We start from the raw sequence: 16,334 nt of genomic DNA, 5'->3' as shown, positions 1-16,334 counted from the left end.
TTTCGGGTGAGCTAAAGCCAGTATCCTCTCTCTGTTCAGAGCCATTGCAATGGCAGGTGCCACACAGTGTACTCGTTAAGAGCAGTGACAGTTAGGCCAGTTTAAACAAAGCCGCTGTTAGTCAGTCGAGGTGCCCTCCTGGCCGGACGCAGCGCACTGCGGGTGCGCGTGTGGGCTGAGCATGGAGGGCTGGGCTCCTCCGGAATGGCTGCCTGAAGCCCCACGCCCACCCTGACGTTATCGGGGAGAGGTCACCGTCCTTCCCCTCACTCAGCGTTTGCTCTGAGTGCCTCTTCTCCAACACGAATCCTCACAGAAGCGGGCGGGTGGACCCCACGCACTCCTCAGCGCTGCCAGAGGCACAGAGCGGGTGATGACGCGGGTGGACATCTTTGGAAGCAAGATGAGGGGAGACCAGGGCGCGGGCCGCGCGCGGGTCTCGAGGGGAGGCTGGCTTGGCCTCCCCGGGCCTCGCAGTGCCCAGGGCCACCACTGGCCACCTCAGGTGGAGGGGAGGAGAGATGTGCCCATCTGAGAGCCGGGCGGCTGGTGGAAGGCCTCTGGGGCGGGGCCTACGTGACGTCACAGGGCCGCTGTAACTGCCCGAGTTGTCCTGGCAACAGTCATTGCAACAATGAGCCACCAACGCTGCGGGCAGCCTGCCTCTCAAGCACAGTACACCGACAGGTAAAACTGATACCATTTGGACATGCAGAGACAATTTGGAATAGGTTTACGCCCTAGCTAGCTGTCAGGACTGGAAAGAAGATTTTTCTTCACCTGTTAAGACAGGTTTAAAAGTTCCTGATACAACCATGCTTCTAAACGTGAACTAGCGCTTGGGCTCAACCTTTTCCAATGTTTTTATAGTTCTGGAGCCTCTCAACTCAGTTGCCTGGGACTCATGCAGAACAAAATTACAGTACGTGCCACAAGTGATTCCTATCCGACGACCAAAGCGTGCATGACCCAGCCAGAAGAGGAGTTGCGCAATGGAAGTGCAAAGGTTATTAAACCTGATGGACCATTTTTAGGTATGGCGGTGTTTCACTTTTTACTAGATGCCTGTATGTTTTTAAACTCAGTAATTCATTTTTTCAGGATTCTTGGGAAAGTCGGTGTGTTCAGAGATCTCTGATGTAGGTAGCTTGCCCTCATGTTACAGTCTGCTCGTGCTGCATTCAGACATTAGCCCTTTTTTTCCCCCGAGAAAGCCTGCCAGTCGTTCCTCGTTCCCATATTGCTTGACTGGTTGAAATTTTGACCACTGAGGTGAGGGATTTTACCACCCCATGCCCTGAAATTCTCTGGTTCAGTACCTAACAGTTTGGTTTTGTGACAGCACTTTTGAGGACCTAAATACTGTGCTAAGTCATTAGCCTGAATTTGGAATCTAAAAAAATTCACATTGAGGAAGTCTCATATACAAATTCATAGGCTTTATAGGAAAAACTTTGCTTTCCACACTTGCTAATGCTGATTAAATTTTATTTATGTCTTGGCCATCAGTAAGCAACTGCTACCACAAGACCATGGTTGGTTTTCAAAAAAAAAAAAAACCTTAAATTAAGGCAATGCTGGCATGGGAACGTGGATTTCATCATTTTCCACAAAACAGAAAGCATTTAGGTGGTATTGTTTGTTATTAAACTGTTCTAAGTACCGTTTTCCTGAGGAGCCTGGAGCTGGCTGCAGAGAGGTGCAAGGTGAGCATCCCCTTTCTAGGCACTCAGTGGTACGGGCAGCGGCGGTCCTGCCCGCAGCAGCGAGCTGAACCAGGTACATCCATCTTCATTACGTAAAACAGGCTCTCACTTGGCTGCGGCCGCAGTTGTCCGCCAGCACGGACATCCCTGACAGCGATGGTACAACGCTTGCTCTGCCTCAGCAGGGCATTTGAAGCCAGCTTTGTCACAGCTTTTTGGAGATACAACACTACGTGTGTGTGGTCTTGACACTAAGGCAGCTCAGCACGGGTTGATACAGGGACATGGAGTGGGGACTGCTTCCCCTGTATTGTCTAAACTGCTCTTTAACGGCAGCGTGAGAGGAGCCACTTTCATGTATTTCAAAACTTCTCCTTGGGGAAGTTCTATTTTACATGTGAATGATCTGTGTGATTCCTGTTGGTGGTTTAAATAGATCTTAAGCGAATATTTAACATTAAATAAATGGGGTCTGAAGATTGACAGTAGGACAGTTAGGATATTTGGGGGCACTTTTGTTTCAGACTGGCATTGAGGAGGCTCAGGTAGGACAGGTCTTGTTGCTGGTAGGTCACGGGGGTGACTCTGCAGCGTGCTTCGTGCAGTACAAATCAGGAACTGCGGTTGTTAATCATGTTAATGCTTGGTTATGTTCTCCGTTATTCTTTTTAAGGGATTCAGAGACATGACTTTAGGAGGTGTTTTGTTTGAATGCTGGTTACACCATCAGCTGTGCCGGGGGTGTGTGTGTGTGTGTGTGTGTGTGTATCTACACAGAAATGAACTTGTCCTGATGATTGTAATGCATTCAATTTAAAACTGCTAAGTTCACACTGTTCAAAAAATGGAACTGTGTGCATTTGCATGATGAGGTTTCTTCTTGAAAACCAGAAGGGCAAAGTCCAGGGAACATGCAGGGTGCCAAGGTTATAAAGGTTTGGCCTCCACTGCAAAAGGGAAACAAATTCCTGCTACTCCTGAGGACAAGCAGTACCTAAGCACAGCTCAGTCTCTGTGTGTCTGATGGAGAGAGCAAGCTCCAGATTTTCTCACCAATACTCATTAAGTCTCCCTCATGTACCAAACGTGAGCTGTTGGTTTCAAAAAAATAGCTGGTTTGTGTCACATCCTCTGTTGGATTGCAAACAGGTTTTACTACAATGATTTTCTGTAACATTCTGATAATTTTCTCTCTCTTTTTTTTTTTTTTTTTTTTTTTTCCCCCCTGCCTGATAGCAGAGCAAGGAGCTCAGGTCTTTTTCTGGAAAACTGAGATTCAGCTCGGGTAGTGTTGTTTTTAAATTCTGGATGCGTTGCTTGCGCACACTTGCATTGTTCCTCCAGTTGAGAAACGCATCTTTTTATAGAGTTTGATCCAAAATGCTGTGCAGGCCATGTTTTAAAACTTCTCCGGCCTTGATCCCAAGAACTGTTAAATTTTGGGTGTACTGTTGCTGACAAACCTGGGGTTATTTAACAAGAGGGGAACATTTCAGCTTAAAATGTGGTGTAAGTTATGGTAGCTCAAAAGTGATCAAGACCAAGTGTTGGTAGTTTCTTTAAGCAGTGATGTGATTAATTGTGTAGACTTGTTCTCCCTAGGCATTAACGGGGGATCCTTTAGTTATAGGGAAGACCTTTGCATCACACTTGGGAGCACTCTCCTGAAAAAAATGCCCGATTTTGAGTATTCAGTGCTTGAGCTTATAAACTGGAAAAATAATAAAAGCACCATGTATATAAATAATCAGTAAAGCCTTCCTACCGGTATCACTCCCCAGTTGTTTTAATACTGAATATTTCTTTGTTAATGCCTAGCTCGATGCAGCTTTGCTACCTGTATTCTTATAGATCTTGAAATGCTAACTTAAGTCATTTTTAGAGTTTATCTGGCTCGGTAAAGTCTTTAAAACAACTTTCTTGTCTTCTGCCAATCTCCCACATCATTCTCTTTTTTTTTCTTTTTACCCTTATTTCAGGAAGAAAAGCACAGGTCAGAAAAGCACCACAAAAAATTCCAGATCCTGTGCCTGTGAGGAAGAGATCAACGCCCATGAACCCTGCAAACATAACAGGGAGGACTTGCACACAGAATGTGGTTTGTCGGCGGCCGTACAGGGATAGGGTGATTCATTTGTTGGCACTGAAGAATTACAAGAAACCAGAGTTACTCACTCGCTTGCGGAAAGATGGTGTCCACCAAAAGGACAAGAATTGCCTTGGAATGATCCTTCATCAGGTGAGATCATAGAGTTTGTGCCAGAAATTCTTCCTTCCTGCTATTCTTTTCAAAATAATTTTGAGCTGTGTCACTTCAGTGTTTAAATCAGAAAATAGTAAGCAACTTAATGCTTCTTGTTTAAGTTTTTCAATAAACTTCATGCAGATGCCCCAAACTGCAAGTCAGTGTGAGGAAAGGAAAGACAGATGAAAAAATTCTTGGCGAGTGGTTTTGTTTTGCTAGAATGCCAGGCAATATTAACTATTTCTAGCTTTGTTTCTCCTAATGTCTTATTTTTTCCCCTCTCTCTTTTACTTGGACTGCTTAGTTGAGAGAAGTTGACTGTGCGTTCTCTCAATTGTGTGAAATAGTTTGTCATAGTACTTCATGTTTTTTGTGACGAGTTTATGTGAAGAGAAATTTGGTAACTGCAATCGCATAGGTTAGTCCTTCGTTTGAACGTGGCTGGTGGCCTGTAAGTGGCACTTGACTTCCCTTGGGATCTGTCGGAATTGCAACCAAGGGAAGGGTGTTCCAGCGAAATCGTAAATGCTAAAGGTGGTGGTCCGATTTTGAGCATATTATTTCTTTGCTATCATGTGGACTGTGTCTTTACCTTCCTTGAAACTTTTTTTTATTCAGTAGCTTTTCCAGTGCTCCTTTAAGTTCCACCTGTATTTCTTTATCACATCCCTCAAAATTACTGGTAAGTCTATAATGTTGTATAGGTGAAACTTTTAAGCTGCGTGTTCAAGAGCGTCACTTATTAATTTGCTACAAAAGCAGTTCAGAAAAGGCTTCTTAAAGTACCGTAAGATGCAGTGGCTCCTCCCTTACTTTTCAAATACTCCCTGTACCCATAGACTGTGGCTGAATTAGGCACGTATTGATGTGTGAAGTAGGAATATTTCCTACTTGTCTAGGAAAAAAGTGTTTGGGAACCTCTTGAAGTGAGCAAAATTCAACATTTATACAGCTTTGGTTGATCCTACACTGAATTCTAAAACCTCATTCCTTGAATATGTTAAGTGTTATTGTTTTGTTTCCCCAGTGCGATGGTAGTTGGTTTTTTTCCACCCCGAAGACAGACACAATTTAATGACAGCCATGTTCTTACCTACAAATTGAAGGAGTCAATCTATATTTTAAGTTGGTTATAAAATTCTAAAAGCTCAGCTCCCTAGAGCGTGAAAGGTGCAAAAACTTCCTCTTGTCCCATTATGCTTGGCAATGTTTAAGGAGACTTTCCTGGAGTCTGTTTCCTGTATGTGGTGTGAACCTCAAGGCACCAGTACCTCAAGGTACTGGTTTGCATCAGAAATGGTCGTGTTAGCAACGCTACACCCTGAAAAGCCTTGCTCATGTTTTTCTGAGCTCTGTAATGAGTTTTTTTTTTTGTACAAATCTAAAATCAGCAGCCTGAACTTGCTAAGATCTAATATGCACAGATTTGCTTCTCTTAGAATACAGCTTTAGCTGTTTTTAACAAGTGAATTACTGTTTAAGGGTATCTTTGTTACTTTTAATTGTTTTTTTAGATGGGGACAGACAGACATGGACACAGGCATGAATTTGCAGTATTTACCATGTTTTGGAGGAAAAAAAAATAGGCTGAGCTGAAAAGTGGTGGTGGTGTGTTGATGAGTAGTTACTCCACATTTTGTATCAGGCAAAGAGAGATAGTTTTGGGGGTTTTCCCTGAAACTCTGAACAGGTGTCAGGTGATGAAGTCTAAACCAGCACTTTAGGTGTCAATGATCTCAAGGGCTTTTTAGCTCATTTTAACCTTTTGAGTACACTTTGCATTTTTCTTAAGGAAGCTATAAGCCCATTTTATTTTCAAAAGTATAGAGCGAGGCATGCACACAAGCCTCTCGTGACAATACTGAACCCTGCGTCTGCAGAATGAAGAGCACGTCTGGCCTGCACACCTCCCCTTAAACATTTCAGCACTAAAGCATTGTTAGACATGAGTACAGTTACTTTTTTCCCAATTGGTAAAACTTTGATACGGCTTAAAACTAATGGGATAGATGAAGAATTCATCTTTGTACCAGAAGTACTTGTCTAGCGCCAGTTAGGTTATCAGGTACAACTGTTCAGTAGAGAGATACAGTTTCTTGTGGCTCAGGCACTTGAGAAAGAAAAGCAGTTGTGTTTCTCAAGACAAATGATGACATAGTGCGTTCATTAATGTGATGATGGAAAACAGGCGTTGTTCCAAGCACAGTCTGTGCTCTGCCATTGCCGTATAGCTGTGTACAACCAAAGAACAGCAGGTGTCCTCCTGAAGTTGAACAAATCTGAATTTGTATGTGGAGATAGTGTTCTTCAGTTCTTAAAACAAAACAAAACAACAAAAAGCCCCAAACAAAAAAAGGCAAACAAAACCCCCCACAAAACAGGCCTCTCGGCATATTTCATGCAGTGAATATTTAAAGTTTTGGCATAGTTTGCCTTGATTCCCAATGCTGTATTACAGACCCCTGGTGCAGAGAGAGGTTTGCAGCAGTTTGGGATTTTCTTACCTTCAAATTTCTACATCCCAAATTGACCACATTTTTAAAAATTGGTGCTCGTTACATGAGAGCTACTCGGATCTTCACATCTGAAAAACCTGGAAAACTGGTGTGTGATTCTGTTTTCAACTTCTATTTTACTTTGCAGTAGCGTGCATTTAGGTATCATGAACATTTATTTTCTTAAATGTCTGCCTATAGGTAGCCAGCCTGAATACAAAGGATAATTCTTACAGTCTGAAGGATCATCTGTTTAAAGACATTCAAAAAGATTGGCCTGGATACAACGAAATCGATAAACAGTCATTGGAGTTAATACTTTCTAGGTAAGTTCAGTCTCCAGGGGAAGGAAAATTGCCATTTAAAAACCTTGTTCTGGGAAATGAATGTCTGTCTTCCCTATAATGAAAGAGCTATGACATAGACATTTTTTGCCTTGTAACCTGAAATGTTGGGTCATGCTTACAGAAAATTAAATTCATCTGAGGATGCCCCCAGCACCAGTCATTCGGGATCTCCTGTAACTCCCAGTAAAGATGGCCCATCAAATGCTCAGGTATTTTGTACTTTTTTTTATCATTATTTACAGTGTATTAAGATTTATCACACTTTGCACTGATGTAAAAGTTGTGATGTGAAGCACTAATATTGTCTTAAACACATGAAAAACTGAAGCATTTATCTTTAATTGGACGTTTCTTCTTTTGAAAGGTGGTTGCACTGTCAAGGACTGCAAAAAAACTTAGCCACGTAGCTTTAAGGGCTGCTATATTTAGTGTTCTGTATTTCAGAATGTTTATTAAAATACTTAAGACAAGATGGGAAGCACAGAAAGCCTTTCACCACTGAGATATTTACATTTACACAGAGGAGGGAGGGCACACCTCTGTGTTTCCCTGACTTTCTTTCAGAGCATGAAATGGTGCAGGTCCCAGGGACCTCTTCCCACCTGCCTCCCTACCCACAGAACCCAGATTTATTCCAGCAGGGTGGCACAGAGCCGTGCCTGGGGCTCCCGGCCCAAGCTGCCGCTTGTACATCGACGTGAGCAGCGTGCGCTTGCTAGAGGAGAGGATGTGAACCAGCTGGAGAGCAGCTGGGACAACAGCTGCAGCAAAACTGGGGGGTTTACCCGTTCTTATCGGCTTTGCACATCACGCGCTCTGAGAAGCATGCCGCTGCGTGCTTCTCGGGGCCGCTTTAGTAAATCGCGTGGCTGTGTGCCAGCAAAAGCTGACTCTTCACCTGGTGTGTCCGAACGGAAATCGGTGCCTAAACGGTACCAACCTGACCTCCTCGTTTTGGGGAAGCCTTTGCTAGAGCTGCTGAAGAGAGTGTCTTTCTCCCAAAGCCTTTTAGCTGTAGGTTTGAAGAACGACTTGTTAATCATAAAATTAGAAACCAAGGATGAAAGAAACCATGTATTTAGCTGCAGTACTTCCTCGTTTGACAGCTAGTTTTGGAGAAGAAAGATGTGTTTTCAACAATTGCCAGTTCAGAACTGTTCCTTTTCCAGAACGGGAGCAAAACTTAGTTCTGCTGGTTTTTACGGGTTTTTTTCTTTATTATCACAGAAAAGGGTCTTGAATTCCTCTTCTGTCGGTCCTCTGAACAAAAAGAAGAGGATCTCTCGCCTGGGCAGTGGAATCCCGTCCCCGCTCAGAGACCGCTTGTCTGCCTTCAGGGAGAAAGCCGCTGCCGCCCCTCCGCCGTCTCCCCGCCCCACGGCCACCTCCATTCCCGCTCCTCACCCGCTGCCTGGGACGCGCCTTCACGCTTCCAACCTGCCAAAAACTGCCAGCTCCACCTCCCCCAGCACCCCTGAGGGGCAGGGGACACAAAACCTGCCCACGGACAGCTTCAGTCCTAATAGCACTAAGGCCTGTGAGGACCAGCAACAAAAATATACCTCTTGGAGTTCTTTGGGGATCCCAGAGCCTGCCGGGGTGCAGGTGAAGCCTCCTAAGTCCACAGGCAAGAAGCTGCACCAACTGCCCGAGAAGCTAAAAGAGCGTAAGGAGAAGGATGAAGGCAAAATGCAGCACACTGTGAGTGTGAGCATGGAGGAGAAAAACCTCAGAAAAGAAGAAACTGCCAAGCTGAGTACATCCTCCTGTTTGGATTCGGGTGAAGGTATTAATACGCTGCTTTTCCTAACTCCTGTATGGGTAACCGTGGTGCAAAGAGACCTGTAAAACGAGGGACTGGAAACCCAAATGGTCTATTTTTTCACTTGGCTTTGCCATTATCCCTGCTTTATGGTCATGAAGAATCCATATTGTTTTTCCGCTGTTGTATTACCTTGTAAATGTTAGTTTAAAGAGAACAACAACAAAAAGCAGAAGCTGTTCTGCTGGAAGCTTATCTAGAATTTGGTTCATTTTTAAGAATTCTCCCTCTGTAGTACAAAAATCGTTAGAAAGAAACCTGAAATGGATTGCTGTAGGGCAGAAACTGGTTAAAAGGAAGAGCTAGGAACTAGAAAAACACAAGGAATGGAGTTTTTTTTCCTTAATTTCCAGTAAACTGACAGTTCACTGAACTTACTCTGCTTCTTCCACGAGCCAGTTTTAAGGTCTGCGAGCTGCAGATAAAACCTGTCACAGGTTTATGGCATGCTAGCTTACTGAAACACATAGATCAGACTTAAATGTATTTCATGGCGTATCACAATGCAAGGTTCATCAGCCTCTGCCTTTTCATGGAGAGCCTAAAACCTGCACAAACTGGCATGAGGTTTGCTGGAGTTTTGGTTTGAACTGTGCTGTGAGCTCCTCTCTATCTGCAGAATTTATTACTTCCAAAGATGTAGAAACGGTGTGCACTGAAAATGGTAGTGAAAAGATAAACAGCAACCCTCGGAGAATACTTGACTTCTTGACGCACACACACACAGAGTAGGGCAGAGTTCAGTTCCTTTGTTAAGTCTGTGTGTTGTCTAATTTCAGAGGTTTGACGTGCAAATGAGAAGTCAGGTTTAGCCCTTTCCTATCACAGCCCAGAGGCGTGTTTGGACTAGGCAGGGTGCCTCTCTGAAGTGCTGTTGTGCTTGTCGACAAGGGTGCTTTGAGATGCTCTTTTCACTTTTACCCTGGACATACTACACAGTGCCCACGTGGCTTGGGATTTCTTTGCAAATATTTGTGCTTTCAGATATTTATGAATTTATATACAGGTGAGGGTCTTCCTGCAGATGCCAGTAACGAAATTCTGAACAGCTAGGGAAGGAAAAATCTGCACTGCATTTCAAGTTGGTGCTTACACTGAGCCATGTCAACAAACACACCTTCTCCTACTATGGAGAAGGGCATGTGAGCCCTATTATTAACTTACAGAGCTTATTCCAAGTAATTTACTCTGAGAATAAAACTCTAAAGGCTTTTTTCAAGCCCATTAAGCTGGTATTGTTTGGCTATATTAAAAATCTGTTTACCGCAAGTGTCAAAATTCTGCTTTTCTGTAGGAGTTGAAGAAACTTGCACTGCCTCCACAGGTTCTCCTTCAGCAAGCCAACCACCAGACTACTTCACGTGAGTAAAATAACAATTAACTTTCTTGCCACTCATTGAAGCAGATGAAAAATCACCTATAAAAACTCTCGTTTAGCTACAAAATTGAGAATTGACCAAAATGTAGTTTTAGAATAATGACAAGTTCCTTCAAGTCACCCAGCTGCCTCATTCAACTACCTGCAAGTTTTAAACTCTGAGGGTGTCTCTTAATTATTGCAGTGCGAAAAGAAGCCATAAAAAGTAATTTTAATACCCTTTAGAAGAAGACGTAAAACATTTAATTTCATTCTTCTTCAAGAACACCATAAGAAAGGAACACGAACCTGCGCTGTTTTCTTTTTAGAGGCAAGGCAAAACAGGAGGAAAGCTGAATGCTAGAATACATAAATTCGAACACCTTTCCTGCACTTTCACTGCTTAGTGCATTCTAAGGTGGAAAGTGGGGAGGGAAGGTAGCAGACTTTAAAGTCCAGAGTTACAAAGGCTATATGTGAGCTAACAGGAGTTAACCGTCAAAGTTATTTCTAAAGCTTTGATGTAAAATGGTCACTGGCTAACTTGAAGCTGCAGCAAAATATCCAATTTCACCGCAGAATTGCAGACCAAAGAGCTAGAGAAAACAGAAGAACCTCAGTTCAGATTTTAACTTTTACCTGCTTAATTTTGACTACAAAGCAAGATAAAAATACATTAAACTTGCATGTGAAAGGTAACATACCTACAGTGACTGCCATGTTGCAGTCTGTAAAACTACAGAAGGAGTTTACTTTTGGTGAGTTTACTTTTGGCTCCTGAACAAGTTGTCAAACATCAGATTGACATTTCCAAAAAGCTGAGATTTACCTGCTCTATAAAAAAGCTTTTCATCCGTGACAAGTGTTAAAGAACTTGCTTCAAAATGAAATACCTCTAATACCAGAATAATTTGGTTGCCTAAATAGTTCTTGACAGTATCAAAACTTTCCTAGGAGGAGGATTTGTCTTTACCGTTGCAAAACAGGGAAATAGCTTCTGCAAATGCCCAGTGTCTGGGCTTCTCCCCCACTGTTTTACTGGTGGCCTTTTTTTAAAAATGTGAAAGTTGAAGGAGGCCGCACTGGAATAATTGTGGAATAACGTGGTCAGCGCCACCTGAATTTCTAATAAAATGGGCTTTTTGGGGGGAGGATGGGCACAGTGGGGAGCAGTCTAAAGCTCTTTCCTCGGTTGGAAGGATGAGTTTGAGAAGGTTTTGAGGGGCCTTCGGTGCTCAGAGTTGGAACGAGCACCCCGACAGGTAAAGCCAGGACGAGCCCGACACTTCCTAGCAGCGCAATTGCCCAGCGTCAGCCGCAGCAGCGGCGCTGAGCCCATGGTCGTGTCTGCGGTGCAGGAGAGGAGGGAGAAGTGTGTTAAAACGCTGCGAATTGCCAAGTTCAGCAGCTTCTGTCAGAGGAGTAACATCAGCAAGGGAGGTCAGGCCTCCGCCTAGCGCTTGAACTTCGGAGCATCTTCTGCCTGTGCTGAAGCAGACGGCATGGCAGCGCTGTGCGTCTCACTTACTCTATTAAGTGATGCTCCACGGAAAGACTGAAATAAGTCTGGCCCTGCAGGGAAGCAGTTTAGTGCTTCACGTGTTAGGCTGAGAACTCAAACCGATGTTTAATTCTTGGCCTCTGCTGCGTGCCAATGAAGCGATCCAGCTCCCCGCTGTCTGCTTCCCAGTCAGCTGAGGGCAGGGATGCTGAGGAGGAAGGTTATTTGATGTAATCTAGTATTAAAGTCGGATGCCAATAGCTACTGTTAAAAGTTTAAAAAAAAACCCAACACAAAACGACCACCAACAAAAGAACAACCAACCAACCAACCAAAACCCCAAAACCCCAAAGAAACCTTCATGCAAGGTTTCATGAAGTTGGTTTAGTTCTGACTGGGATTAAAAACCTTAACGAAGACTTCCCTGTGAAAGGAGCAACATCTGGAGCAATCTCACAGATAATCTACTGGCCACAGTGTCCTGGAAAAAAATTAGGGTGTGCTGTTTCAGACTGATCACTACAGAAAGATTGAAACCTGAGAGCACCTACAATCTGATCCAGTTTAAAGGACTTTGGTAGTTTATTTCAATTTCTCTTCCTGTCTAAGTGCTCTATAATTCATGAGTATAATCACAGCTTTAGCATAAAGATACTTTCCATCTTAGTCTAAAGAAAGATGATGAGAGTAAAGGAACTCAAGCTTTTTAGGCAAAGCTTAAGGAAGAGCTAGACAAACCAAACAGATTCACCTTTCTCCCCACTTCTATCCTCATTTCTTCCCTCTGCACACGCCCACATTGCGAGTGCTCTGCTGGGCTCTAGTCCTGTGCTCAACTCCTGCTGTGGGATGTAACTGTGCACGAGCTTCACAGGTCCTTCCCAAAATGCTGGGGGGCACCTGTAGTTTTTATTTTAAAAACCATCCAGCACTCTAACCAGGTGCCTCTGGCCTGGGACATCACTGAGCAAAGTTGTCATCTGCATTGGTGCAGACTTTCAACTTGTTAAAGTTTTACTGCTCGTTAAAATTAATCTAAAGGTGGTTTGAAGGATTTGTCCCCGTGTGGAGGTGCCTGTGTCACCCAAAGAGAACGGGGCCTTTAGGCTAGGAGGACCAGAAGCACTGGTGTGACAGTGTTAAATCTGCTCCTGGTGATTTGAGGGAGAGGGGAATGAAGAAAGTTTCAATCGCTTCAGTGGCTTTAAGCATTTAAGGGTTTTTCCCTCCTTAGGAGGTGATGTGATGGGTTTTTTTGTTTGTTTCAGACCTCTCTGCAGTTTGTTTTTGTTGCTGTATTGCAAGTGCCTTAGTTGAATGGACATCAGTGGAACTGGTGTTCCCTAAAATAATAAAACGTTATCATTAACTATGCTTGGCTGTTAGGTTTTTGGCTACATTTGTGCCTATCTGACTGCATCCAACACTGTAAATGTAGTCCCTTCCAAAAATGTAATGGAAATGAATTTTCAAAAGTAAATATAATCTAATTAACTTCTCCCTTCATAGAAAGAGATTATAATCTAGCAGTTTCTCTTCTCTCTCTGAAGCTGATGCATTTATTGATCCTTCTATATTTGAATGATTGCTCATGTTTTCTAAGTATGCTACGCCTTCCTTGTGCACCTTGTGAATGACACTCTAAGAAGTAAAATATTAGCAAACAGCTCTCACAGAAATATGGTAGATTTCTGTAATTACCTAAACACTTTCCCTTGGAGCACGTGTGCTTACTTGTAGAAGCAGTCAGTCATGTAGTTAACTGACTTAAAGCTTGGGTGTCTGTGCTTGATATTCATTATGTCCTTGGTGTGAAATTGCATGTGTGCTTATTTTTGCACCAGAAAATACACAGCCATAGTCTCATACGAGCAACGCCAGCGTTACAAGAATGACTTCTATGCAGAGTATGATGAATACAGGAACTTGTATGCTCAGATGGAGAGGATCAGCCAGCAATTCATGAGTCTTGATGCACAACGGCACATGCTTTCTCCAGGGTCCAAAGAATATAAGGTAAAGAAGGATAAAACTGTGAGGATTGTGTTTCATCTCCCTCTTATCCCTTCCAAAAGCCCACATTTTCAGCACAGGCAGACCTTTCAGTATATATATCTGTTAAATTATATTGACGTGGTTTTAAAACGAACATCTGAGACTGAGTAACCGGCCGCAGGGCTGGAATTGCCAGACTGGCTCATGCTTCGCTGTCGAGGCGTGGGGGTGCTGCGGTGCTGTTACACAGATCGGGGAGAAGATTGGAAGCGCGTGGAAACCAGCAGCTGTAATCCCAAAGCTTTCCTGACCCTCTGTTTCCCATGGTTTTATACCCTTAACTAAACCTGCAGCCACAGGTTACCCATCTTCCTGATGCTAGCTATGATTCTAGCAGAGAAGGGTGTTCAAAAACTGATACTCTGGCCTTCCACGCAGACTTCTCTGATTTGCACATACAAATTCCTCATGTTCAGTACCAGAATTCTTTAATTCTGTGTGCACGCTGAGGATTCTTGGCTGGCGTTTTTTTAGTTTTTGGTCAGATTGCAAGTGTATTTGTGAGCAGAAGGAGTATTTTAAAATCCCCGGTACTGCTCAACTAGACAAAGGGAAACCTTTTAGAATGGGCATACATCCTCAGACCCTGTGTGGGCTAGCCTGGATTTTTGAAGCTTGAAAAAACCCTGCAAAAAGTTGTTCAGCCCTCAAACTCCACCTATCTGAGCTGTCTGCAAACAGACAGCAGCGTGAGCGACTTGTCAAAGGGAATCGTCAAACACATGCCCCTTTTGTTGCCTATTTACACGTTTAATTGCAGATTTGGGGTGATGTGGGGGGATGGGAGGTTATTTTTGCATTTTCTGGTAGTAGTGAACTGTTCTTTGTGTTGTCTTCATGTTTGTTTGTCTGTTTGTTTTTTCCTTGAAGATGCTTTGTGAGGAAGTCTTAGAAGAGTACCGAAAGTTAAAAGAGGTATGTGTAACACCAGATTTGTGGGAGGTAGTAATCACTGAGCCTGGCTCAAGGGTATTTTTAAGCAAAGGACATGAAATATTGAACTCTGCAGAAACGTTTTCATGCCATGATTTTCTTTTTATCTTACCTTTACAGTCTAGCCCCAGCTACTTTGAAAAGAAGTGTAGATGCCAGTATCTCCACAGCAAGCTGTCTCACATTAAGAAACTAGTAGGGGAATTTGACGAACAGCAACAAGAGTTCTAGCACTAGCCTCCTGCTTCGACCAGGACACGTGAATGGACAGAAGCTTATGTATTTAAAACTTAAGATTAGTTTCTCTAAGATTCTAAAAGGTAGCATTGAACCTTTTTGTTACAGAAGTTTCCGTATTAGCAGAGTTAACTACTTTTATTGTTGTTGATGTTGCTTACATGTGTATTTAAAGCTGCTTCTTCTGGTCCCTTCTTTTCGTCAAGATTTTTGTTTGTGCATTTAATTAGTTTTAGCAGTAGATAACTGGGGAGCCAGTACCTTTACTATGAAGTTGTGCGCATATTAGGAAAACATTGTAGCAACCTGAAAGGCTGATGGATAGGTGTAAGGCTGTTTTCTGACCTTTCTTGTTAATGCAAACTCTTTGCCTTAAATGGTAGAAGGTTTAGAAATTAGCACAAAACAGAAAAACCACATTGTTTTGGAGGGTTAAAGAGGCACGTAGATGTGCAGTATACAGGGCATTTTGTGACAAAAGAAACTCGCCCCTGCAATTTAACCCCCCCGTTGCAGTGGCTGGTTGCCTTAAGGTGTTTGGTTGTGTGTATTTAGTGTAGTTAAATCATGAGCTGCACTGCTTCCCGCTTTGCCGAAGCACCTGGGAAGCACTACGTGGCCTATCGGTGTCTGGAAGCGTGTGCTTGTACCGCGTGTGTGCGAGAATGTGTGGGTGTGAGCGTGTGCGACGGGGAAAAAAACCAAGCTGCTACTCTAAGTAGGCCAAATGCTCAGGTTAAAACAACTGACGAGTGTTGCTGTAGGCTTTTTCCTACAGAATTGCTACTTGTGTTCTGGAAGGTGAGAGCATTTCCATTTCGGTCATTTGTCAGCTTTAATAATACTGGGGAAATTGATACTTTACCAAAATGAAACAGATATATAGTTTGGGGGCAAGATTATGGAATTAGACATGTAGGTTACCTATTTATATACTACTTAAAGTATTTTTTGAAGAGAGATATGCAAAGAAGCTATTGCCTGCATGAAATAGGTATTTAAAGATTTTTGTCCTGGGTGCCAAGAAGACAACAAAGAGGAGATGTATTTAACTATAAAATGATGTGATCACCAAACAGCACAAGCTTTCATTTCATGAAGTTTTTTTGTTTATTTTGATGCAAGCCGTTGCTTACTTTATCAGGTGAAAACGCAGGTTATTTGGTCAAAATTGAGCAAAATCTTTGTGTGTCTTACTGTGTTTGTCTTTTCAACGTATTGCCAATTGAAGAGGGAAGCATTATGTTTACAAATCTGATTTTGGACCTTTTGCCAAAGTTTTGGTAGTATTGCTGATAGACAGAAAAAACTGTTGTATTATCACTGTAAACCAGAAAATGTCTGACTGCCAGAAAACACGCGTTCAGGTAAATGGGAGCGATGGAATTTTTGCCTTAAATTTCTGCGTTCAGAGACGATACATGTTTGTGAAGACGGCATAGCGAGGAAGGCGCATCCCTTTCTGCTGCCTGCCAGCGATAGTGGTGCTACCGACGGGAGACCAGGCTGACTCTGGGTCCCTTGGATTAGCACAGCTGTTTTCCCTCCGCATTTCAAGTGGCGAAATGAAGGGCAGATGTCTTGCTCCCTGTTAAGAACTGAGTTCATCTGGGTTTAACAACTGCATTCGGTCCCC

The 16,334-nt window shown here is 43.1% G+C and overlaps 1 protein-coding gene across 1 annotated transcript; it reads left to right on the top strand.

The window, feature by feature from the left end:
* The first annotated feature begins 634 nt into the window (after window positions 1-634).
* On the top strand, window positions 635-14,692 carry LOC141938222 (RNA polymerase II elongation factor ELL2-like). The gene is made up of 10 exons (XM_074856892.1): window positions 635-687; window positions 871-1,034; window positions 3,686-3,945; window positions 6,648-6,772; window positions 6,915-7,002; window positions 8,021-8,579; window positions 9,910-9,976; window positions 13,318-13,489; window positions 14,399-14,443; window positions 14,582-14,692. The coding sequence occupies exons 1-10, from the start codon at window positions 635-637 to the stop codon at window positions 14,690-14,692; spliced, it is 1,644 nt and encodes a 547-aa protein (XP_074712993.1).
* Window positions 14,693-16,334: the final 1,642 nt, after the last annotated feature.

This window comes from Strix uralensis, chromosome Z (genome assembly GCF_047716275.1).
Source record: "Strix uralensis isolate ZFMK-TIS-50842 chromosome Z, bStrUra1, whole genome shotgun sequence".
NCBI classification, from domain to species: Eukaryota; Metazoa; Chordata; class Aves; order Strigiformes; family Strigidae; genus Strix; species Strix uralensis.
This window is presented reverse-complemented; position numbering and strand designations above follow the sequence as displayed.